The 26,761-nt window shown below is 42.0% G+C and overlaps 1 protein-coding gene across 1 annotated transcript in view; it reads left to right on the top strand.

Annotated features, from left to right (window-relative positions):
* galnt18b (UDP-N-acetyl-alpha-D-galactosamine:polypeptide N-acetylgalactosaminyltransferase 18b) overlaps positions 1-26,761 on the top strand; it is an 80,982-nt gene that overhangs the window by 18,469 nt on the left and 35,752 nt on the right. The window contains exons 2-6 of the mRNA XM_037096612.1: positions 14,903-15,098; positions 17,337-17,503; positions 24,923-25,106; positions 26,117-26,314; positions 26,564-26,678. Of these exons, the coding sequence (XP_036952507.1) occupies positions 14,903-15,098; positions 17,337-17,503; positions 24,923-25,106; positions 26,117-26,314; positions 26,564-26,678 (860 nt within the window). The remainder of the gene's footprint in view (positions 1-14,902; positions 15,099-17,336; positions 17,504-24,922; positions 25,107-26,116; positions 26,315-26,563; positions 26,679-26,761) is intronic.

Raw genomic sequence — 26,761 nt, 5'->3', positions numbered from 1 at the left:
GTCAGTTGTTACTCACTAGGGGCGGGAAAAATTTCTTATTCTTCGATGCATCGCGATTCACTCTTGTACGATTATGTCTCAATGCAGATAAGTTAATAATCGGAATTTTAAAACTGAAATTAGTTCACCCACTGCAACACTCAGTTTGCCCGCTGCACCGAATTCTTTGAAAGCGACTGTATGGCAGCATTTTGAGTTCCATGAAGTCAGCGGGAGGATTGACAAGACCTACACAGTTTGTAAGGTGTGTGGAACTAAACTTAAATACTTCTGCAACACAACAAATTTGAGAAACCACCTTGCGCGATACCACCCAGAGGTGGGAGAGAAGCAGCGACCTGTTGCACATGCCAGCCAGAGAACGATCCAGCAGGCGGTGGCACAGCTTCAACCAAATCCAGTGCAAGTTTTATTTCATTGGATTTAAGACCATATTTAGGTGTGAAGAACGCGGGTTCACTCTAGAGCCAAGATACAAAATACCATCTCTGCATTACTTCACTGACACAGACATACCGACATTCTACAGTGAAACTAAAACAGGAGATTTGGATACTTTGCTGACAGCAGGTAGGTAAGTAGCCATGTTTTAGTGTGAGAGCTGATACATACGTCCATAATGAGTTGACATGCAAGCTGAATTGATTGTTGTGTTGAAAGCTTTTTTAATTTTTATATAGGCTACAGTGTACTGTTTTTCTCTCAGGGATATGTTCATTGACTGTAACAGGAGGATTCTGTGTTCATAGAAAGTCAAACCTGTTTGTGACAAAGAAAAGCCGTTTCTTTAATAAAATATTAGAGAAGGTAATTAATGTGTTGATTTTTGTTAATGATCATCACAAAAGTAGGAAGTGATTAGTGAGTAGCAAACTCAGATTTTATTATTATTATTATTTTACATGTACGTAAAAAAAATGTTGCATTGAGATGCATCGATAATCACTTTAGAATCAAATGTTTGACCTCAGAATCGGAATTTTTCAAGCAACCTCCCCAGTTACTCGTGATTACAGACATGCATGTTTCCTAGACAATGCAACCTCATAACTCTGGTGATCATGAGGTTCACATTTGAGGTTTTAACTGACTTGTCGCAGCTATTATTGGATGAATTGGTGTTCAACTTAGGATGAATTGTAATAATGTTGAGTATCCCCTGACCCTCCTTTAGCACCAACATCAGGTCAGACTTTTAATGTGATCTCTGACAAAATATCTGCAACATGAATGACCAGCCTCTTCTGTGCCTCTGTGGTGCATGCTGATTAGGGAGCATGGTAGCATATTAAGCGGGGTAAACATTAAGAGGGTAAACATGGCGAACGCTACATGCTAAACTTCTAAATGTTAGCAGGCTGACGTTAGCCTTTATCTCCAAGGACCACAGTGCAGCCTTATAATGTAGTATAAAACCTTCTGTGGCTCCAGAGGAAGCTGCATGTAATCTGATAAATGACCTCCATTCAACATCACTTAGCAGCTAAGTTGCATTGTGGGTAATGCAGGCACATGGTCTTTGAAAAAGGAAGAATGCGTGGATTGAAAGCAGGCCCCCTCTCTGGCTCTGCTGCATCGATTTTGATCCTTTGTTTGTGAACTATCCATGATGCAATGCTAGACTCGTAAATACACTTTAGTTAGTAAAATTGGTTACGTTTCCCTTTATGAGAGTCCTTTTTTGATATGAATACATTTGTATGTGAGATATTCACTCCAAACTAGTCTGTTCAGACAACAGTAGAACTCAGTTGACCTCACAAACTAAAAACATTTCACAGCAACACAGCGCCCAGACAGACACTGTGGTTCATTGCTTGGGATTATCTGTAAGAGACAAGACTTGACTTCTCTCTTCAGTTTCACGAGGGATGCTGCAACATTTAAGGACCTCTGTTCTCTTTCTTGTACTCGTGCATATTTCAGGATGTTCTTTTTGTTTCGTGACTTTTTGTTACCGCTTGAACATTTCAACAGTGGTAGCAATTCAAACACTGTTCAAGTCAATTTCCATTTTCTTCCCTATTCAGAGCTAAATTCAATCCATTCTGCAAGTTGTTACTCTTACTTGTCAGGGTAAGTGGCTCTCCTGTATTCCTCTTGTGTTATTGAACGCTCTGAAAACTCGACCACAAAGGCAGCAAATCAGTTTGACGGAAAGTTATAGGGAAAATAAGTCTCGATTGAGAAGTACCGGGGGTTATGCTTTAAAACATCATCCCCAGTAAATAATTTGAATTGGCTCCGAAAGATTTATGTCCAAAGGGATGGATTAATGGCATTCCTCACCCTCTATTTTTCCATCCAGCTTGCAGGTGAGTGCTCTGAAATATTTTTGATTTATATCCTGCACTGATGAATGATTTTCTGAGAAGAGGCTACACCCCAGAGTCCAGTTTATAAAGAAAACAACCCCCCCCCATAAAGGACAAATGATGTTAAAACCAGGCTGCTGATAAAACTTAGGAGATAAAAAGTGAAAAGATACAGCGAAGAGGCGCTTTTTTTTTCCACAGGCTCGCTGCTGAGGAAGTCAGATCTGATAGGGGGTTATAGAAAAGGCACCTCAGATGACTGAATTTAATGGAATAACAAATCCAGCTTTTCAACTCGAACAGTGAGAATGAGAAATGCGACACAGGAGTCAAAATGTCCAAAGCTCGGTGTCAAACACCATCTGCACTGCCGTATAATATCTGCCGTCGTTCAAAAGAGGGGAAATATTGCAGCTAGTTGCTCAGAATTTGTCAGCGATAATGACATTGAAATTACTAGAGGAGAGACTTTTTCTCTTCAGAAAGCACAAAGCGAGCCTTTGTAGCCTTCTGAAGGGCATGGGTGATCTCAACACTTTAATGAGGAGGAATGAACAAAAGGGGTAGAGATGACAAAGACCGCTGCAAGTAAACATGACCCTCCTCCTAAATTCTGCCACTGCACATCCCCTCTCGGGAATAAACAAAGAAAAAAGACAAAGCCGCACACCCCTCTCCTCTTTCAGGAAGAAATGTCAGTGTGACGTGCCAGCTACTGATGCGTTCTAATGAGAGGAATTCCCCCTCCTCCAGAGCCAGTGGCAGGGGCCCATACTGCACCTTTAACGTGGTGGACCCAGTAAACAGACTAATTGGTTATTAGCTGCGTTCACTGTCAGGAAAGAGTTTTTTCCTGCTGAGGGGAAGAATAACATAACATAATAACATATAAACTATGACGCACAGCTGATCACAGTCAGTCTCTAAGAGCTGCCTGCAAGTGTCTCCTCCATAATACACTTTTACGTGAGTGCGTAGGTAGATCGAGACAGCTTCAGATGTCAAGAGTTGTCATCAGGAAAGCGTTGAGTCATGTCATGTCATGTGTAACCCATACATACAAAACAGCTCACTTGCAGGTTATTATCCTCCTCTCTGTTCCGCTGAGAAGTTATTTTACGAGCAGGGCATCAGTTTATTGAACCTGAATTCTTGGTAATATGTATAATATTCGGCTGGCAATAAAAGGGTTACCTTTTTCTACATGCAAAATGTGAGGCCCCAGGTGCAGAAATGGTGAGGCAGGCAACAAAAAGCAAGCTTTATTTACAAAAGCTGGAATTAAAAAATGCTGGCAGTTAATGGCTGGCAACAAAAAGGCACTGAATGAGAATCCAAGAAAAACTAAGAATGCAAAAATAAACAAAACCAGAAAGCGACAGAGAAGAAAACCTGCAGCACTGAGGGCAGAAACAGATGAATGACAACAGGAGGAAAATAGAGAGCGCAGGAGCGGCAGAGCTGACGTGGGGAAACAGGTGAAGTGACAAAGAGAGAGGGAAAGACACAAACTTAGAGACACAAGGGTTGGGAAGCCCAATAAGAGATGGGTGACCATCACAGAAATATGACACATGAGGAAGAAGCAACAGTAGTTTTTTACCTGAGGTGTGTTTTGAGCAACCCGATGAGTGTACGTCCGATATTCATGTTATTTTTGGTCTCCACCGACTCATGAGAGAAGTGTTGAGCTCCTCAGCTGCTAAATGCACCACAGTGTTCACCAGCTAGTCAGTAACTATGTGTGCTGTCACTGTAGTTATGTTTGTTCTTGCTACTTTAATATGAGCATTTAGATTGAAAATCAAAGCAACAAGCTGAAAGATGCTGTAACGTAACGCAGCTGTAGAGTTAAAAATAGATAAACTAATTAAAAAGATAATAATAAAGGACTGGTTTATTGGTTTAATTGCATAAAACCAACACTGGCCTCATTTTAGTTCATACATTTAGTAATATAGCAATCCCCAAAACATCAGCTACTCCACATCAAGTGTGTTGTTTGTAGTGAGATGTTGTAATGCATTTAATATTCAAACCTACAGTGGTGCTGGTGTATTAACTGGAGGACTGGCTGACTGACAGGTAGCGCTCATCATTCTCTCCTTTTTGTCTGGTCTGAGCAATATTTGCATCAAAGAATGCTCACACATTCTCAACAAATTAATTTGGTTTGCACTTTCATTTTTCATCTCAACAGAGCGCAATAACAGTGAGAATGACTGCAGCATGCACGGATAAAAAGCCGTTATATAAATGTGTGAAGACTCCTTTCCCCTCAGTCTTCAGTCTGACTGACTGTGGAGCAGCTGGGAAGTGGTTTCCAGAAGATCTAAGACTCTCTCAGCCTGCTGGCTCGTGGGGGACTTGAGATATGAGTCGAAAACCAGGCAAGGCCACGATCAATTAAATCTAAAAAATTGTTGGTGACCTTCTGAGGCAGCCGGTGCAGCGATGATAAAACAGGAGTTTTATGATGGTGTCATTTAGCATCTGTTAGGAGCACACCTGTAGTATTTCCCACTACCTGCAGCTAAAAATGGTAAAAGGCAGGAACAGACAGAGTTCACACATAAAGAGATGAAAGCATGACTGACCTTATCTGTGTCGCTGTGAAATAAGAGCAGTTTTACCACAACGGTGTGGGAACTGACACACAGTGTCTCTTCGCCTGCTAACATGTCAAGTTAGAATAAAAAAAGCACAACAAGCTTACTATACTGTGTTTGAAAGAAGGGGGAACTGAGCCATCTGTGGCAAGCTGTTAAATCAGTGTACCCTTATATAAACTACTCCAATAGAACAGAAAGTAGAATAACACTGAGACAGTCACCACCATGTAATAATTTATTTAAAAGATCTGTTTCCATCGCAGCCTTTTTTTTTATTATTTGGATGAGACCTCTGCATTGGAAGTAAACCTGGTAGAAGTTGTAGTATAAAATAACCACAGTAAGTAGATAGTGATCAATGATATCTGATAGTAACTCTTATAATTATAAACGCAAGAAATGAAGCGTAATCAAGGGTGAAAGAGTTGCTGAAACATGCTACTTGTCATCAGCTGATTGAAATGTGCATCTACTGATTAAAGCTACTGTAGTGTGATGATGTGAGGTGTGAACCAAATATACAACACTGTTATTGTTCTTTAAGAATGCAGTGCCAAGAGTGATCAGATATAAAGGGATATATTAAGAAGGGGACTGGGTTATCAAAAAGCCTGAAGGCCAGTGTTTCCAAGAGCCATTCATATAGATAGAGGAAAAGCACCAAAACCGAGGTGAAGAGCTGCTAGTGTACGTGCAGTTCTGCATGAAGGCGAAGATACTGGAGTCACGTACATGGAAGCTATGCGCAGGTGCAGAAGGAAGAACGCTGATTTTTCGTAGTAAAATAACAGTGTCAGCAGAAATGAAGAAGAATAGGGATTGGTTGAGGCCATGAAGCCTGGGAAGACACTCCTTGTTGTTTGTGTTTAAAAGAGGATGCTCAGTGTTTTGTACCTCGGGTCAGTTCGTTTTTTTTTTTCACAGATATTGTCTGTGTCCAATCTCTTTGTTTGCCGTCAGATAAAGCTCTACTGCACTCAGCGTTGAAGAGTCCTGGTGGCTTTTTTGAACTTTAAAATCTTTTGGACCAACCAAGAAAAGTGAAATCGATTTACATCAAAGTGCTGTCGTGACCCATCAAGTACCTGCAAGCCACTGTAAAATTTTGAGCATTACAATTATTAACTGTTAAACTCTATCTTTTGTGTTAAAGTGGTGATAAGCCTCCAGGTGAATCGTATTTCACTGTCGTCACCACCATCACAGATGCCCTTTGCAACATGGAGGTTTTCTGAGGTCTGCAATATATTCAGTCATTTGCATGAAAACATTTTAATGACCGTTAATGATTGTTCAATATGCATAGAAGAGGTTTGATGGAAATTTGCTCAATAATGATATTTATTTATTTAAACATGAGGGTCTAAGTGTGGGAAGAACATCATGCCTAGTGCTTACCAGTCCAGTTCAAAGCCATGCACTGTGTCTTTACTCAGTCACAGATCTAGTACTGTGTGATATGGTTGAAATCAGTAGATTAATAAATAGGATATTCAGCTAAATGAGTACACATGCAGTTGATGTTAGGTCTGTCTGACATTGCTGTGTTCGTGTTGTTCCTGGATCATCAAAAATATTTGTTGAGGTTCAGGTAAAACATACCTGGTTAGGTTTAAGCAACAAAGATACTTGTTTAGATTTCAGGAAACATGGTTTGGGTTCAACTACACCCGTTCACAACGTTTAACACAAGCACAACTTCTCTCATGTGAGTATTTTCTGGTCTACTTCGAGGGGCTGCAAAACATTGACTTTACAGACCGTGATCGGTCCCCGCTGTGATGGTCCTGGAGCAACGTTACGTATGACGAGTCAGGAACAACACTGACACAGCGATGTCGGATCACGCTTGATGTAAACTGCAACGGATGTTGTTCCACTGTCATGTATTACTTTTCACAAAGTACTTGACATGTGTAAAACAAGAACTTCAGTCATTCTTTTTGTCATTATGGAAGTAGAATGTACTAATGCAGAATGAATAATTGATTTTCGTGACATGTTAATTTCATCATGTTGGGCAGAGAAGTAAACAGAGAAATCTATGTAGTCTGCATTTAATAAAACATCTGTGTTGTCAAAGATATTCTTCAACTGGAACATTTATATACTCATTACCATTGTAATTACAGTATTGTTCTAGTAAATCAAGAGGTGATGAATATACATTTCTTTTTAATGGGAAAAGAAGCTCAAAGATGGACAGCTGTTGTAACAAGCTGTTAAGATGTGCAGTCTTGAGCCGCTCTGCAGGAAATGCATTTGGAAAACCGACAAATGTGACTGTGGCAGGATGCGGAGGATTTTCCGCGCTATTGTCAAAGCCGCCTTGAACGTGAAAAGTTTTTAAAACCACTTGATCTCCTCTCGCTGACAGTTTCTTTGATATCAAGTTGTAGAAACACCGGTGTGTCCTGAAACTTTCATGTGTATGATGAGACCTGCTTTTTTTATAGACTGAAGTCTACGTCAACATTCTCTCCTCCCTCTCAGCCGGTGTCAGAATGAATACACAATGAATATTTTGACTGCACCGCAGTCTTTGATGTTGTGGCTTCATGCTCCGCTCTCATTATTTTGGATGTAAAATGACAGTGACTGAGAATAAATTGCTGTCTCCTGTAATTGGAGGACATTTACAGACAAAGAACTACAGACTTGTTTTTTAAATGGTTGTCAGGTATCAAGGTCAAATGCGGATCTTTATCTGATTAAAGCAAAATTCACTTGTCAGTTTTAGTTTGTAGTTAAAAGCCCGCGACTACCTAAAGTAACTCTCTCTAGTGACAATATTGTTGCGCTGTATCTCGCTGAAAGTTCAGTCAAGATGCAAGTAGTCTCTAAATTACTGAGGCAAACATAAAAGTGAACTGCATTTGGTTTCTGGGGAGAATGGCAATATGCAAGCCCAAAATAAGGCTGTTCAGTCATAGTGTGACTGTTTACATTAACCCTTAAATAATCAGGTCAAACATTCCTACACACCACAGATATTTAGAGAACAAGTAGATACGTTACATAGAAGGAGTTACCAAATAAAATATTGCCTCTAAACTTAAGTGCTATAATAAGTCAAAGATGTACTTTTGCCAGCAACATACTGACGCCGATACACACATATTTCAGTAATTGTTAGTACTTCTCCATGAATGTTTCTACAAACAATCTAAGTTTCTCTTGAACCCCTCAAACCCATTCACTTTCTCTTGGAACCTCACTGAGAAACCTAAAATATCATTTTGAATGCTTCGAGAACAGATCAACGAGGACATCTAAAACCCTCTAAACCCCCTCAGGAACCTTCTCACGGACCTGGCACGCCACCAAGAACCTTGAAACAAATTATTTCTTTATGGGCCTTTGAAACTTCCAAATGAATCCTACTCAATTTTCAAGAGATCCTAAAACCCCCTTAAAGACCCTTGGAACCTCATCTGGTATCACTTCTTCCTCAAACAACCTCAGAGACCCCTTGAACATCCCAAAGTAGTTCTGATAGCTCTTCAGAACCTCTGGAACGTCCTGAAGAATGAAACATCCTAAAGAACTATTAAAACCTCATCAAGAAAAAACCTCGTCAGACTAAAGGATTTCGTGTCAATACAAAGCCTTGCTGGGGGAATTTTGCAGCATAGTTGAATGGACCCGTCTCAGGGCGGCTGATGATGTCGCCTGTGGCTGGTTTTATAACATATGCGCACAATGCAATCAGCACCTTGTCGTAAAGTCAGGCAGATCAGGCAGTTACAAACTGTCACCTGATCGAAATGGCAGTTTTAGGACTGAGGAGAGCGGACCAGCTCATTAATTTGTCAGAGTAACAGCCGTGACTGTATGACACAAACCTTAAAGTTGAAGTCAGACAACTGTCAACTCCACTGCTTTTCTTTTGCTCCCTTCGCATTCACGGCCACTCTCCACCGCTCGCTCGCTCAACCACACACTCTCCTCGTGACACACACACCTTTTGTTTAGGCCGTTTCATCAATACTAGAGATGAACCTGAGGCAAGAAACTCAATGCCACTGTGCTCATTCATATTTTGAGTTGCTACAAATTATATCTGGCTATAAAAAAAAAGGCTGAAAAGCCGTCAGAGCGAAAGTACAGAGAGTAAGTACGAAGAAAGAACATCGTGTTGCCTAGTTGAATGCCTGTGAACTGGAACGTTTTCAGCATGTAGCAAATCAGCGCATTGCAAGAAGTTGCAGGCTTCAGCTCATCTCGTCGCAAATCTTTGGTCTGAAAAGGGTTTTAGATCTTCATAAGAACTTTTCTGAAACTCATCAGAAAGTCTTCAAACCCACCCAGCAAAATCCACCACAATAACCACACAAATCTCTTCAAGGCCCCCTGAAATCTATTCGCTTCTGAAACCTTTACAACCTTATCAGAATCTCTAAAATAACAAGTAGTTAAAGTACATTTCAAAGGACCTACTGATCCTCGCTAAGAACGTCTAAAAAAAAGTCAATCCAAACCTCTTCACAACCTCTGGACTCTTCTCTTGGACTTACTAGAGTCCACATCTTTAACTGTTTGTAAGCCCTGTTTCATGTTGAAAATACAAATAATTAAAGGTCCAGTTTGTAAAACACTGATTTTTGAGTCTCATTCCCCAATACTGACGTTTTAGGATTGTAGGTCGGGTCAGCCCCCAGCCCAAAGTCTTTGTTGCTGATCAGTTGGGAATGACACTCAAAAGTCTACTTTCTCAGAAACTGAACTTTTAAAGCATAAATGAAATAAGCAAGTGTTTCTTATTTGGAATTGTCCATTATGAAGACAAAGCTTATATATACTGTGCAGTAAATCATATAGCTTGTTTTATAAAACTTGGTAGAAAACTTTGATTGATTGACCTGCTGCTCACGGCAAACATTACTCTTAAGCACACAAGACTGATGACTCAGCAAGAAAAATGTACTTTTCATCATCAGCTCCTCTAGTCATGCTTTCATTTTCAGGGTTGCCGTCATCAAAACCCTCCAATATCAAAGAACGCTCTGCTCGGCAATATACCGAACAGACCGGCGCTGCACCATCACTGCATAAAGAACATAACCTGTAATTACTTATACATCTAAGGTCTCTAAAATCCCTATGAAACATGTGTGGACAACACAAAAAAAGATTTTTAACACCAGAAAATTGTGAAAAACGCAGTCTGTTTGAGGTTTCTGAGCCTCTGAAAGATTCTGAAGACCCGTGATATGTGTTTAAGAGTTAATGACTGTCCAGTAAATACAGAAAAGATCCATCAACCCAGATTTGACCCCTTTATTGTTTTCCTGTGGCCAAGAGCTTCCCTCAGTCCTCCCAGCAGACAGTAGAGTTCAGAGCACGGGGAGGCAGGTAAAACATTCAGGCCTGCAGCGTTTTTATCAAAAGTCCACATCTGTTCCAGCCTGAGCTAGCGTTGCATGGAAGTGAGTTATCTCTGCGGCGTCAAACTGATAATGATTTGTGTTTCGAAAGTCAAAACATTTTTCTCTCCACGGACAGGAACGGGTTGAATAAATAAAGCGTGATAAAAATCTTTGCGGGGCAGTTTCATCACGGTGGACTATCTTTTATTGGGATCATATTTAATAATCCAACACGTGCTGCTGTACCCCGTTAAGTTCATGTCGGACCTGACGGGTCGATTGTTGTCTTTTCTGTTAAGCATCCAGGTTTGCTCTCCAGCGATTTTTGTTTTTTTTTCAGAATGTTAATAACAATGAGAGTTTTCCGTGTTGTATGTCCATCTCTTCTCTCCTGGATCTCTCCTCCGTGGGAGCTGACAGCTGTAACTCAGATGCCGTGCTGTGCATGCAATGGAATCACACTTATAGTGCTGCACTCCACACACGCCCGGAGTGCTGCTGGGAAGCTCAGGGAATACTTCACCTGTCTGCACACTCACGCACACAGTCGTTTTTTGCCTCAGGTATTTGGCTGTGCTTTACTTGAGTTAGCACCAAGGTTAGTTGACTGGATGTGCGCTCAAGGGGAAAGCCTCCCTCCACACAGCAAGGTCACAGCAAGTCACATGACTCGCTCGACGAAAGACACATCATGTGACAAATCGTTTTGTTTCTGTGTGATTTATCTGAACCCGGTTCAATGAGGCCGCGCTGGCGTGTTTGTCAATCATCTGCTGTCTGTGCACCGCTGGACAACATGCTACACAGAGGATGCTGCTGAGGTTACCCTCTCTGAACAACACCAACCTTCCTTAACCGCTGCTTAAGGGATTCAACACAGAGAAAACCGTCTCCATATCCTTAATTAATCAACACCACAAGCAGCGAGATGAATGAGCCTTCAGGCATACTTGGCAGGATCGGAAGACTTTCAGAACTTTTACGCTGTCCTTAGTCTTATCACACTGTCGTCTTATCAAGAGCTGAGACAATTTCTCTCTGCTCCACAGCAGTGAAACTTTAACAAGTGTGCGTTGGATGTGAGGAGATAAAGTCACTCTGCCTCAGGCTCCTACTGTTCACTGTGCACTGCTCTCTCAACTCAGATGTTGGTCGACTTTTTGATTTCTTAATGTTTTACCTAAAAATACTCCCCTGTCATTGTAAAAGACAGATAACTCAGTGTTTATATAAGTTACTGTTGGCCACCACAGCTGGTGTAATGAATGGAAGAGGCTTGTTTGCTCACGTGTTCCATAATTAGACTCATTACTTAGCCTCAGCTTTAGCATTCACTACAGCAAAAATACATACATTATCTTTGGGAATAACATTTTCCAGGTGCTGCACTCCCCTTGAGTTCAGTTCCGCCTTTTTTGTTTCATCAGCATCAAACTATTAACTAACAATTACATTTATTTTTTATTTTTTTCCATTTGGTAAACGATTCAGAATCGGAGGAGATGAGAATCCAGATTCTTTTGTGAATAGATTTTTTTTACGCACCCATGGTTTTTATACAGAGAGATTTACTGATAAACTGAGACAAACAGAAAAGCAGAATGACATGTCATCGTCTTTTAAAGTTGATATTTTGAGTTTATTAGCAGCTTATTTATACATTCAGCAGTTATGGAACATCCCCATGTTTGGGTGTGTCCCAAAGTGTTTTGAAAGGCTCTCGATGCCTGTCTAAAGCTCAGATAAGGTGAGGAGGTAAATACAGCCATGTCCTCTTAACCTCCAGATGTGTGAGAGAGGTCCATACTGCACCTTTCTTTTTTTTGTGTAGCTTTGTCACCTTCCAAAGACATTTCCTGTCACCTTTACAGAAGCGGGTCTTTTTGTTTCGGGTCTTAATGTAATGCCTTCATGCGTCCATATTGTTGTCTCAGCTCTTACTTGGCTGACTGTTTGTCACTGTTTGTTTGTGTGTTAAAACAATCTGCTCATGAATATTAACCTTCCTCAATCTGCTTAAAACACTCGCACCCTCCAAACACAGACCCACGCTAAAGCACACACACACACACACACACACACACACACACACACAACATAACCTTGTATTTTGCTTGCGGTGTCACCGAGGACTCAGAACCCTTTCTCTCCTCTTTGGGTCTTTTTAGGCTTCCCAGTTTGTGTTCACTCCACAGCGTTTCATGTAATGTGGGAGATTTTGAAAACGGATCCGTCTGCATTTTTTGGCATAAACCGTTCATTCATCTTTAGTGTATTCTCAAACTTGAGAGACGTACAGTCTATTGGTTTAAAACGTGTCAACAGAAATAACAGTCATGTCAAAAATGTTAATTTAGAGGGGAAAAAATCCTTGTTATCGCCCCTCTACTAACTTGCAGAAATAAATGAACTGTTTATTATGCCAGGTTTGTTGTGAATTATTCCTGATAACCAGAGTCTGTCAGCAGTAACCTGAAATACAGAAGCGCTATAATGAAATTGCTGTCTTTATTGTTTTTATGGTCTCAATATGCTGCAGGGGACTGCTGCTTTCTCATTTAATGAAATGACTAAACTGTGTATTAACAGATATAGCAGGCACCAATTTTCATTAGATTTGTTTCTGTTTTTGCTCATTAGGACATTTAATTGTAATAATATGCTGTTATTATCTATTGTATGGAATTCAGTTTTACTCTATCCTTTTCAGTTGGGTAAAGACTTGTTTTTATTATTCTTTTATAGTTTCCCGTTCGCAATTGTGGTATATGCACAGAAACTGAGATTTCCATGTATGAAATATACGTACAAACCCTATTAGAAATTGTAACAAACTTCATATAAACTCCTAATTACAAAACATGTATACATTTATTGATATAGAAATAAACACAAACACCTGTGTGTCCGGGTGTATGTGAGCCACAGCAAAGATGGTGACGATGAGTCGGCATCTCGATATCAAAAGTTCAGCTTCTGGGAAACGCTGTCTTCTTTGACTGTGTGTGAGACCACCAAGCATCGACGTTATAAACACAGAGTCCGCCTCTCCTCGTCCGGCTGTAGTACTGCATTCAGTTGGCCCAGAACATGGCGCGCTCATTGAGTAGGTCAAGTAAGAGATGTTGAGGTGGTCAGATCTCTGAAGATCTCAACTGTCCCAATCAGCCAGCCTGAGTCCCAGTTTGTCCAGGACATACTTATGTAAAAATGATGTATTGCCTTAAACGTATATATGGCACCATCATTGTTGATATAAGGGCATTTTGTGGTATATCACATTTCCTTATGGGTCGTATTGAATTTCAGTTGATTTTTATACACTTTCCTGATTCAACTCATCACAAAAGGTGTACAGTTTTCTCAGCTTCACTGTGTGAACACCACCAGCCTCTCACCAGCACCTCCATGTTTTCACAGATCATAAATATCACTGAGCTGTTCAGCAACACTAAAACTCGGCAGTATTCAGATCTGACTGTGGCACATTATTGAATCCCTGCATAAGGTCCCAACAGGTGTTGGGACTGAAATTGCTGTATTACGTGAAAACCCTGGGAATGCTTTTGGACCGTTAACATATTTTTATTTTTTGGTCTGAAAAATAAATCAGCCGCAGAATGCAATCATGAGAGTGCAGTTGGGAAACTTTTATATATTCTTCGAGACGATATCACTCCACTTTTATCTCATTTATATACTGTGTTTTTGGCATTTAAAGCAATCCCCCTGTGGCTGATGCTCCTTGACTGCTGAGCACACTCAGAAGTTTTGCATCTGAAGTGCATTAAAAACCTCTTGGAAGCAGGACAGAATTCCGAACAGATGCCGCCAGTGTTTTATGGAGTCTGTACATGAACTGAGTCCATCAACGAGAACTCCAAGTAGTTATATACTGTTTGTCCCACTAAATGTGTGTTTGTCAAAAGTCCCTCTGCTCTCAATGCTGTCCCCTGCTGCTGCTGCTCTGGAATGAGTCAGGACTGCACTCATGAACCCTTCGGCTCTCAGCCCCTTAAACACAAAGAGAGTCCTTCTTCAGTCTCCTGTAGTCTGAGAGCTCTCAAAGAGAGAGATGTTCACTCACTCCAAAAATGATCACACATTACCTCTTGATTAATTATTAAAGGAAGGCGTGTGTGTGTGCGTGCGTGTGTGTGTGTGTGTGTGTGTGTGTGTGTGTGTGTGTGTGTGTGTGTGTGTGTGTGTGTGTGTGTGTGTGTGTGTGTGTGTGTGTGTGTGTGTGTGTGTGACTACAGCGATACCTTGAGGGAAATTTGATTCACTTCCTCCTCTCAGTGTAGGTCAAAGAGCAGTGTCAGCTACAGAAGAGCCCACCAGCTGCTGAATCTTTTGTTCAAGGGCGCCGGGGCTTCTAGCTGAGTGTATGAAGGACAGGCAGTCAGCCCCTGCAAATAAAAGGCCTCACTTAATCTTCAAACATACATTGCAGCACGAGGAAAGCAGCATTTATCAAAGTGATTACATCAGCCCGATCATCTTTAACACATTCCTTAAATGTCACCATATTCGCAACCTCCCCGGTAGTTTGAGAGGCTGTGGCCTAAACAAAGATTCATGCTATTTGTCTTCCTGTGCCTCCTAGAGACTCCAGGGAGGGGAGAGGACGGTCAGGCGGACACATCATTCTCTGACTCATCGCTGTTCGCTCACTGGGGTCAGGAGCTGGGTCCGGACAACCGACGGGTGGCACTGAAGATGTTCCAGTACTATGGATATAATGGCTACCTCAGTGATCGTCTCTCTCTAGACAGGCCAATACCAGACCTGAGGCCTGATGGGTAAGACTTCAGGCAGAATGGTGCTCAAAAACTGTCATTTTTACTGCCTGCCACTTGTTACTCGATTATTTGGCCAGCTGTTGAAATGGTTCTGTGTGTGAGTAGATTACTTTTCATTTTGGACTTTTCGGACACATCTGAATTACAGACTGAGCGATGAAGTTTGTGGTGCAGAAGTGCCAGAATGATTGTGTGCATGCAGATTTCCTTCTCGCTTGAAACGTCACATGTTATTGTGGAATCAACTCATATGTCTGTGTCTCCATGTTGGAGTGGACACATAGTTAATTCCTTTATAACAGCATATGAAATTTTATATTATGATTTCAATATTTGTTATGACATGAAGTGATAATAATAATAATTATTGATGATAAAAATAATTAATGTTAGAGGCACTTCCAGGTAGTCGACCGATGTGTCCTTTTCAGGGCCGATACCAATAATTATGATTCGTAATCAAAGAGAACAGATGTTCAGAACCAGGATGCAGTTGCAGTGAGAATACAAATCTTACTGTCAAAATTTAGTACAACCTGTGATGGATTATAACTAACTACAATTTATTCAGTATCTGCAATTTGAGGTACTTTACTTGAATATTGCCTCTTTTTTGCTACTTTAAACTTCCACTCCACTCCACTCCACTCTGTTTATTTGATAAATTTTGTTAGAAGTTACTTTGCAGATCGGGATTATTCATTTGTTTCAACCAATCATACAGTCATGTGGGCAGAAATTGAGCGAGACTACGGAGTGGTGAACACAGACCGAGACAGAAAGCTGCCTCAGAGCCAAAGAATTGTATTTTTCAATTAATTGATTTTATTGGCAATTGGACACACACACACAAAAAAAACAGAGATAACAATAATTGGAAAAATTGTCATGATGATCAGCCAGGACAATAATCACAGTGACAATTCCACCAAAACAATTTGTTGTTCTCCCTTTAACGGCTCACCTCTAAATGAAAACCAATGAAGAATTTACTTCTGCACACATCATTCAGCTCAATTACCGCCTGCTGACATAATCATATCATGCAGGCAGGCAGGCAAAGGAAAGCTCCTGTATATAATAGACTTGGTTCGGGGCTGACTCTTGTCTCAAGCCGCTGAAACTTGCAGGACAAAGTACACGGTTTTAATCTGCAGTCATAAATCAACACATGTATTTTCAACGCCATGTTCAGTTATTTGTGCACCATGGGCTACTGATTAAGTCCTGGACAAATAGCACCGCAAGCCTGCAGAGTCAACACACCATCGCCTTTAACGCTGGCTGGCTGTGACTCGGTTTTGCAGCACTACTTTCATGTTCGCGTCACCAAGGTTACAGGAGCTCACAAAATGACATCTTGGTGCAAAAGGTTTACACAGCTCAGAGATCTTCAGGGCATTTTATCCACTGCACATCACTAAACTCAGTGACCATCCATTCCCACTACTGCTGGTCAGTACACTTAAACGGTTCTGGGGGGAAGAACTGATGACACACATTCTGCACGTATTTCCTAGAAGTGATGTCAGAGCTGTGGCGTCGCGTGGGAACAACAGGCTTTTTGGCAGTAATGAACCACATGACGTGGTGGCAGCAGTGTGATTTCTCTTCAATTTGACAGAAAACAGGTCAAATATCACAATCGCAAACACAATTCACTGTCAATCCTGTCAAGAGGATTATGATGGGGATACGTCACATACAGTCAATGAGGGGATTATTAACACATTTCAAGAACCTTAATTCAATCTAAAAGGGACGTGATTTCTGTATAGTCTTATTTTTACTGCCTGGTCTTTGTGCATGTCCTGGAAAAGGCATCAGTTTCTCCTTCAGACAATGGACTCGACTCCTTATTCACAATGAAAATGTCAGCGTGCAGTGGCTGAAGGGAAAGAGAATAGCCTGATTGATGTCAGACCTTAACACACTGCCAATTATTTATTCCTAACCCGATCCCTTTTATAACTGCATTCCAGGTGCACCACCATTGCAGTCGCACCGTGACCGTTAAATTTCCCCCAAATCTGCCGGCCATGATCTGGTGCCAGCGCCTACATTTATACCTTGATTTACGAAAACAGGGTCCTGATATAGTCTGCCAAGAACCCAGGTTGGCATGAGCCATCGCCCCGCTCTTTAGGAATCAATGTCAACTTTATCTGTTAATCCTTTCCAAGAGATGCAAGTCTAAGCATTGCCTCACCCCGGGGGTTTGTTGTTTGTCCTCCACAGGTGCAGGAACATCACTTATCCTTTAAACCTCCCTCAAGTGAGCATTGTGTTCATCTTTGTGAATGAAGCCTTGTCCGTCATCCTGCGGTCCATTCACTCCGCTATCAACCGGACGCCCTCCACCCTTCTCAAGGAGATAATCCTGGTGGACGACAACAGCAATAACAGTAAGCAACATCGTTTTATAATACAGCAGCTGGCCCATCGGAGCTTAGCAGTCATAACCAGGTACGGCAGGCCTGTCAAGCTTCGTATTTCTTAACACATAAAGAGGTTAGCATGCAGTCGAGAGACACCGGAGGGCTTTATCCTTTTTACAAACCAAACACACGAGAGCTACAGTGTACAATTTGATTAAACAGTGTTTGTCTGCTCTTCCATTAACTGCAATCACTAGCATGTCCGGCTAATTAGCTTATGTACCTCTGGGGGTCAAGGAGTACATCATTAACCAACTACATTATTATGTGGGGTTACAGGTTATGTTGAAAACATGGTTCATGAGTAAAACATCCACTCTGTAACCAACGTTACACAAGATATGTTTGCCTTGGTTTTTGCTGGTCCGCATCCTAAATGCCTTTTCTTGTAGCCTCACTGTTTAAAACTACTGTTTGCAAATGCAGAGAAGTGTAAGATAAGCATAAATTAAACAAATATAACAATCTTACATCTTCCTTATCATCCTTATGATAGTGTAATACACGAACAATGCTGTTTCTTTATTTCCACATTGTCTGCAAAAATCATCACTGCCCCACTCCAGTCAGTGTTTCTGCCTGTCTAACATTCAACATTTCATCTTAGACAGAGAATAGGTGTTTCGCTCTACTCAACCAGACTGCTTTTCTAGCAGGATTAATGTCACCAGCATGGATATGTGTTTCATGGATATGAGGATGGATAAGCAATAGCAAGAACATAAACAGGGACAGTGATCACTGTCACTCAAAGTTCTCCTCGGGTGTCGAGGAGCTGCAAAGTTAATTCATGATCAAACTCAAACCTGAACTTTTACCTATGCTTACTACTCGTCATGCATCAAGCGCATATTTAAGACCCCCTATACAAGATTTTTCACAACAGCCAACGAGAGAAATATCCCGGAGCAGCTGACGGTGTTGCCGAGCAATGATAAACAACCCTAGCCCTTGAGGCTAACGGAGGCTAGCATACCACCGCTGACAGATAATAAAACCCACGGTCAAAATGTCACCCCCAGGACTCAGTAAAGAACAGACAGCCTATGATGACGGACCACTTTATCATCCAGACTTGTCTCCTCTGCTTCTTTTATTTCTCACTGCAAAGAATCAGCTTTTGCGCGTGATGCAACCCGACTTTATTTAGGAGCCTGGCTTTAGATGGTGCCTATAAAAAACATGCTAACAGCAACTTAGCAGCTCTGTGTTAAAGGGGGCCTGCAGTTAACATGTTATTGCCTCATGTGTGGAGCAATCTGTATCTGTGGTATTTACTCCTCTGACGGCCTCCAGACTCCTTTAGTGTTTTTAATGAGGGGCTGTGTTTGTTGGATTTAACCGATAGAGGAATAACATTAATTAGCAGCAAAGCCAGGAAATTTTGCCCCAAGGCGGATAACAATCCAGCAAGGTGATGAAGTACATACCTTGTCAGGCATTTGCAACGCTAATTCTGACATCTGCATGCATCGGATGTCGTGTAAACAGTATCAGGTCGAATAAACACCCAGTATGTGCTGACTACGAGTAGCTTCTGAGCTCTGTTTACTTGTTATTACCGAGATGAGTGGTGTGCCAGATCACTGATACAGTGGCTGACCTCAGTCCGCCATGCGAGGCACAAGAAATAGACTTGAAGCCACCTGTAAAAAAGTGGACCCATAATTTAGAGTGGAAGACTTAACTACATTACAAAGGCAGAAAGCCGGCGATAAAAAGGTAATGATACTGTGCCAAGGTCATTTATAGGCAATGCACTTTAAAAATGGGATGTGCTGCTTGTAACAAGGAGTTAGACAAGCCATTTTGGGCAATCCACGTGGGAAATACTGGCATTGGGAAAAATATGTTTACCAGAGTCAATAATGCAAAACATGTAGCACTGCCTGTAGCCCGCTGGAACAGAATATAGATCACTGTTGTGTGCCTCAGTATTTAATAACTTATAGTCTGGGATGAGAATGATCACTCTCCCTCTGGCTGTTATTGACCAGAAAGTCAGTTATATATATATATATATATATATATATATATATATATATATATATATATATATATATATATATATATATATATATATATAAAAAGTCATCTGTTAAAAAAATGTAAAGATGTAAACCACGAAAAAGTTTGCCTCCACTCCTCCCAGCACATTATTGGATTATCACATCAGATCACATTAACATTCATATTTCACAGTGTAATTGAGTGCCGGGGAGCAGTCGTCTTTGGCTCCCCTCGGGGACCCGAGTCACGCATTGACATTTTGCTGATGGCATTTCACCCTGTTTGCCTGAGCGCTCTGTCACAGTGCATCTGATAGGCCTGCTGTTATCATTATCACCATGACTGTGAATCTTATGAGTGCTAAATGTCGTTAGCTTGTTGACCCGTGATGCTGCTGGGATAGTTGAAGGGGTCATCGTCCACAACCAACCTCCCGGGCATCCGCAGCTTTACATTAGTCATACGCCACTGTCACGGCTCACCTCCGAGAGGCATTAGCATGCAGGAGGACGTGTAGCTATCAAGGGAGAGAAGGGCAAATTGACCTAGCTGATTCCTTCTTAATTGGATAATGTCCCAAGCTGTGGCCCGAAAAAGGCTCGTCTGTGTAAGAGTGGGCTTTTGAGAAGGACTCACTTATTAGACAGGCTGTGATTCCATACTTTAACTTAAACAGTTATACCAGGGAGTCTTGTATATGTGCGAGGGCAAAGGATTTCATGATGAGCGACTCGTTTCAGGCAAATGTAGAAAGTAGATGTAATGTAATGCTTTTATCTAGATTTCTGTCCCCTGGTATCTCCACCAGAGTCCCAGTTGCCAGGGACTTTCTTAGTCTGATTCATATCATCTGTGAAAGTAAGATGGATAGGGAACCCTTTAGCTGCACAATTAAAATATCTTAGTTTGTCGGTTGATAGTGTAACGAGTGAAAGAATGAAGATCTGTTGTTTTATTTATCAATCAGTTGTGTTGTGTAATATGTAAAGTAAGTAAGTAGTTAAAAATCCAAGTCAAAGGTGAAACTGAGAGATGTTCATTCTACTAGTATAGACGGTTGGTAAACTGTCACTTTTTTCACAATTAATGATGAAGTGGTCATCAAAGCTGTGCATGATTATTTTCTGCTGATCAACAAATGAATTAGTCAGCCGGTGGGTTCAGTCAGGGCCGTAGCCAGGGTGAGGTTATGCCCCCACCCCCACTCATCCACCAAGAACATTTTGAAGACTGTTGTATAAATCTTTGCATTTTAATACCTTTATGTTGTAAGAATAATCACTTAATAGTTACAGTGGCAGCACATAGGTGAGGAATTGACTTGAAGTTAACAGAAGATAATGAGTCACAAATACGGCACATTTTGGATTAAGACCCCATAGATTAACATCACGCAATGTGGATCCAGTCAACATCTCGGGTGTCCAGAGAAGCTCCAGCAAATGTTTGAAATCGGTAACAATCTGGCCAGTGAAATCTGGAGGGCACACAAAAGCCGGGATGATATCAGCAAAACACAACAAAGCTGCCTTTACAGTATGCACGGCCAGCTATAAAAATTCATGCAGTGTGCACTCGCAGTGGAACTTCAGCAACATGTGTTGGAAATGTTTTTCACAAGCTGCCAGTCACGTAGCCAAACCCTGGACTCAGAAGGGGCCTGTGGGTTTGTGGAGGAAGAGCAAGTATCAGTGGGAAATTTTAAACAGAGAGATTTTCACACCTGCAGTGTTGTGTAGTGAGAGATTGCCAAGTGGTGTCGTGGAAACCACACAGAAACTGTGAGACCTGTATCCGTGCCGGTATGCCATCTGCTGTGCGAGCAGAAAGGCTTGTGTGGTGATAAGTGGAGTTAAGTTTGGACACGCACGAAGAGGACAGACAGTACTCGAGTATTAGACGGACGAGCTCAGTTTAGACGCTCATCAGCATGCGGTTATGAAGCAGCAACAGGTTACAGATGAAGGGGAAAAACTGCTAAAAACCCTTTTCCTCAATCACATATCCTCTGACTGTTTATGCATAGAACTGCACTGCAATAAATTAGACTGTCCGCACAAAGAAACAAGATATCCCAGCCTTGATGTCATGGTGTGTTGTTCTGGATTCATAAACGCAGTATATCCACATTCAGGCAGTTATACTCACTTTCATGCAGTGTATTGTGTTATAAATGTGTGCTAAATGATGTGTAGCCTACTATTAGCATTCTGTCTCCTTAGAAAAACCTGTTTCCATGACACATTTTGAATGCTGGATTTGCTGCTCGACTGCGCAGCGATGTTGGAAACCTGTTTGCTTGTTGTTCCAGTCCAGCTCCGGCCCAGAGCCCATCGCTTTCCAGCAGAGCTTCAGTGGGATATTAGTCCCGAAAGACTGATGACTGCTGGCCATCAGCCATGCCCAGAGTAATGGACTGTGTTTATTGTGATTTGTCACGATGAGTAACCAATCATCATTCTTGTTTTCCCGTTCACGCACACATCAGAATGACTTAATTATCGATGGATTCAAATTATTAGGGATACAGTCATCTGGTAGTTTGCCAGCAGCAGCAGCTCGCATGAGTCACAACCCTTAAGAATTAAGAATGACGAGTCTACTACATACGCTAAAACTTGAATTACTACAAGTGTGGTTTTCCTGACCCCGAGTCCATCTGCTTTTTAGTTCTGGTTATTTAGATCGAGGGCAAATTCACACCAGGGATGTGTACTAATTGCAATTAAACAGGAAGGTTAGAAAGCCAACCACTCCGCGACGTAAATGTACCGTAGAACTTAATGTTGCTTATGGTGGATATAGTTTGAGTATTATCCTGCTCCAAACTTGTTTATTTCCCAGTGGGAAAAAGCAGTTCTCAGAGTTTCTCAGGACCAGCAGCGTCCTCCGGAATGATAAGTGGAACACTCACACCGAATCTCTGACTGTATCTGTTCATGACATATTTGTATTTATTTCCCCAGTTGACTCATGAGGTTAGTTGTTGCGAGGGAACAGTTTAGACAAATTGAGCTAATTGAGCAAATTTCAGGAGTTGCGGTGTTTTGGGTTTCCTGGGAATATACCGTAGCTTCGAGGCACCCTGTGGGGTTTGTGAACATTAGCAGAGCTACGGAGGAGTATGAATGAGTCTCCATGTTGTTGTCTGTTTTGCCTTTTGCGTATTCATACGCACGTCTGAGCGCGAAGGCGAACAAGATACACTTTCCTGCCGTGGCTTTATGTAATTGATTTAATGTGCAAAGAAGTGTAGCGATGCATCAACAAAGCCAGTGAAGCCGCACGCCAGGAAGCACAGATGTAAATAATATCATCTCCTGCCGAGCTCTGGACCAGCCTCACATCGGGATTATGAAGGCGCCCACCGAAGAGCGCAAAAAAGTAGCGCGTCCCCTCAGAGTTGTTGAAAGCTGGTTGTTGCCATTTGTGACACACGGAAGAGAAAACTGAAAGAAGTTTGTTGCTTCTCAACTCACAAACCTGTTGCACCGGTGGGAGAAGTGTTTCATTGTTTCTCACGTGTTCTTGCTAAGCTTCCTTGATAAACCTGGCCAACCAACTTTGTTTCGAGCCTCTGAGGCTGTGCGCAAATAGGTTAGGGACGTGCAGAGCACAGACGAAGACCCCAGGATGTATGTCTGACACTCGCTGTGCGGGGATGCGAGATCTGATAAAACACATATTTTTCGCCTGAAGGATTCGCACGATGCATTTTGTTGAGAAAGCAGTCAATGTAAACACAACGCCGAGGGGCTCTAACCTCATCCCTGGCATAAAATGTCAGAATGGAGGCAACTCAGCAGTGCAGTGACTCATGCTAAGATACCAAGATAGCTCTCAGTGTCTTTATAAGCGGCATACCATACCTCTATCCAGGTAGGCATTTAATAATCTATATCCACAGTACATCATTTCATAAATGACTGTAATCGCATATAGAGCCAACCTATGAGAAAAAAACAATGATTAGCAAAGGCTGTTGAATATCCTGACATTCCAAAATAGAAAATAAGTGCTGCTTCTCCAACCTCTGAAGGGATTTCTGATGAAAAAATATCAGCCTAAATTATTCCCATTACATGTTCCTGCATTTTATATTGAAATCCACTGTTGTTGTGGATGTGCTGATTGAAACGCTGTGAGAGGTGTTTGCTAAATGGTGCCAGCGTCAACTACCAAGCCAAATAGCATAAATTTGCTCTTTACAAAGTAGGAGAAAATAAGGCTGCTGGAAAGTATCTAAAAAGGATCCGACTCACATTCAAATGAATCTGCGCTGAAGCAGGTTCGTATGTCGCGGTGCCAAGTGTGCGCTGGGACGTGATTGGGAAAAACAAAATTCCTTGCTTTAATCGTATTTTGTGCGTTCTGTCAAAGGTGAGTTTCATGTTGAGCAGCCAATGTGTTCATAGACTTCATGATCAGATGAACTTTTTCAGAGTTTTGTTGGTTTGGAAAATCAAACTTTTTTTTGGACTCACCCTGCTCGTGCAGAAGCCAGACACAGCATGATTTCACGGCGGCCATTTTTTGGGGTTTTTTTCTGGTTTACATGCAACTGCTCCACATTCCCTTTAAACAAAAAAAGCTACTGGCAGTTAAAAAATGAAAAAGTGAGAGCATAGCCAAAGGTGATTTATACAAGAGATGACGAAACACGGTGCTGATGAAAGTTTTATCATTTTCCAGCTTGAACAGATTCATGGTACAGTAGAAGAGTCGTGATGTAATCAGGTTTTTTGCTCACTGGCTGGCTGCCTCTGACATTTTACAGCCGACGTAAAGAAACGATCCTCAGTCGGAGTTTTTCACCCGAGCTTGTCGAACCACGAGGAGAACATCTCATACATTGCCGTTATTTTTTTTAAAAAGGCAGAAGGGTTGCTCCCGCTCATTTGGACGACCGTGATTCTTTCTCCTCTAAGTAGCACCAGCTCTTTCATCCAGCAGGCTATGACTCATCACGGAGTGTATCGCTCAGGTAATAATGGAGGTAAACTTTGAGGCCAAACATTAAAACGGATGGACTGCTCCACCCCCCATGTTTTGAAAGAGCATTGCAGGCTGAGTCCTCAATATTGCAATATCCCGTTATGACTGGTAAGCCCCATGGAGGTCTGCAGTGCTGGCACAAGCCGCTGCCTCTTTGGTCCAGTGATCAAAGCAGTGAAGCATGAGTACTTCTGGCCTCCCACCAATGAAATACTGCCCACTGGAGGAGGACATGCTGGCGTCTTGTGGGTGGAAGTTTGCTCACAACAACAGGCAGCTATCACTTTCCTCACCTATCTCGTGTGCCACCCTCAAAAAACTCTTCAGGTATTTGATGTGAAATTCATGTGTGTGTGTGCGTGCTTATGTGTGTGTTCCTAGATGACCTAAAGGAGAAGCTGATGGATTTTGTGTCCGAGACAAACAGCCAGCGTCCGGGCTTCATCAAGGTGGTGCGGCATTCCAAGCAGGAGGGTCTGATCCGGTCCAGAGTGAGCGGGTGGAGGGCTGCCACCGCCCCAGTCGTTGCCCTGTTCGATGCCCACGTTGAGTTCAACGTCGGCTGGTGAGTCACTCGCAAGGCGTGTGGCACGAAAGCTAACGCGGCTCAACACAAGAGCGCCGGTTCTTGAGTCATATCGCTGTGCGTGGGTTTAGAGAACATTATTTGATTTTAAAACAAAGGCTGTGTTCAGCTTGGCGCTGTTCCTGGTGGCTGTAGTCTGAGTCTGAGCACACTCTGCACTCGCAACAAATCACTAATCTGCCAGAGTCCTCATTCTCCACCGGATAACTCTGCGCTCTGTCCCAAATCTGTCAGGAGCAACATCCACACATTGTCATCGTAAACTATATCGGCTTCCTTGATGCAGACATGAACTCATTAAAGCGATAGTTTGACAGTTATGGAATCTGCTCACTCCCTCGCTCACTGAAAGTTAGATGAGACGGTTGATACGGCTCCTACATCTGTCCATTAGAGATAAGGCTACAGCTTGCAGTGAGCTGAGCAGCAAGACAAAATCCATCGACACTTTATTTTAACATTTTAAACAGTCATTATAGTTTCATGTGCTACAGTATGTAGAAATTGGCATTTTGTGTGAATTGCCACAGTTTCCGAGTGCAGCCCCCACCGTCTGCCTCAAGGTGCTGCTTCACGTCCTCTGGAGATTTCGAAGTCTCGCCTATTTTCGCCATAAAATCGACTTTGTTTCAACAATAATGGTGTTATCCCAGTAGCAGCCCAGTTTGATGCACTGGCCGTCTTTCCAGCCTCGGAGTACTTCTTTAAGTGGCCTCGTGTGCAGGTTCTGAATCACTCTGTAAAGCATTGATGAATGAACATATTTCATCTCCTCACATTTCTATAAAAAGATTCCATTCGTTTATCAGATGGGGAACGATGCACCATCAGACAAATACATTAGACTAAATTAATCTTGAAATGTGTAATTGTTTTTTTTTTGTTTTGTTTTTCTTTTGAGTGCCTTACATGACTAATGCATAATCACAAAGGTGATGGAGGAGGCCTGTCAAAACAGCAACTCACTCACTCTCTTTCTGTGTTTGAAGGGCTGAGCCCATCCTGCAGAGAATTAAAGAAGACAGAACCCGCATAATCTCCCCATCATTTGACAACATCAAATACGACACGTTTGAGATCGAAGAGTATCCGCTGTCAGCCCAGGGCTTTGACTGGGAGCTTTGGTGTCGCTACCTCAACCCACCCAAGTCCTGGTGGCACAAGGGCAACAAGAGTGCACCAATCCAGTAAGTGAACATCACAGAGTCTTAATCGTTTGAAATTAATAATATTACATGCTGTTGTTTATGTGAAATTAGGTAAACAGCTGTCAACCCTGATAAAAAGAATAATTCATGCAGCATTCATGAACTTATTATAGTACATACAAGGTCACACTTCTCTTCAAGTCTCTGCTGTCACTATAGCAACTGTGCCAAGCTAACATTACCTGTGCAGAGGAACAAAACTGATCTTCATCATCTCTAATCCCCCAGGAGCCCGGCCCTGATTGGCTGCTTCGTCGTGGATAGGCTGTACTTTGAGGAGATTGGCCTGCTGGATGAGGGGATGGAGGTGTACGGGGGAGAGAATGTGGAGCTTGGCATCAGGGTGAGTAATAATCTCAACCCCCCGTGGCCACGGGTCATTGTTCATCCAGGTAATGTGTGGAAAATTAAGTACGGTAATGACAC

Source organism: Acanthopagrus latus, chromosome 4 (assembly GCF_904848185.1).
Source record: "Acanthopagrus latus isolate v.2019 chromosome 4, fAcaLat1.1, whole genome shotgun sequence".
NCBI lineage: Eukaryota > Metazoa > Chordata > Actinopteri > Spariformes > Sparidae > Acanthopagrus > Acanthopagrus latus.
The sequence above is the reverse complement of the archived record's forward strand: the minus strand, read 5'-3'. Positions and strand labels throughout refer to the sequence as shown.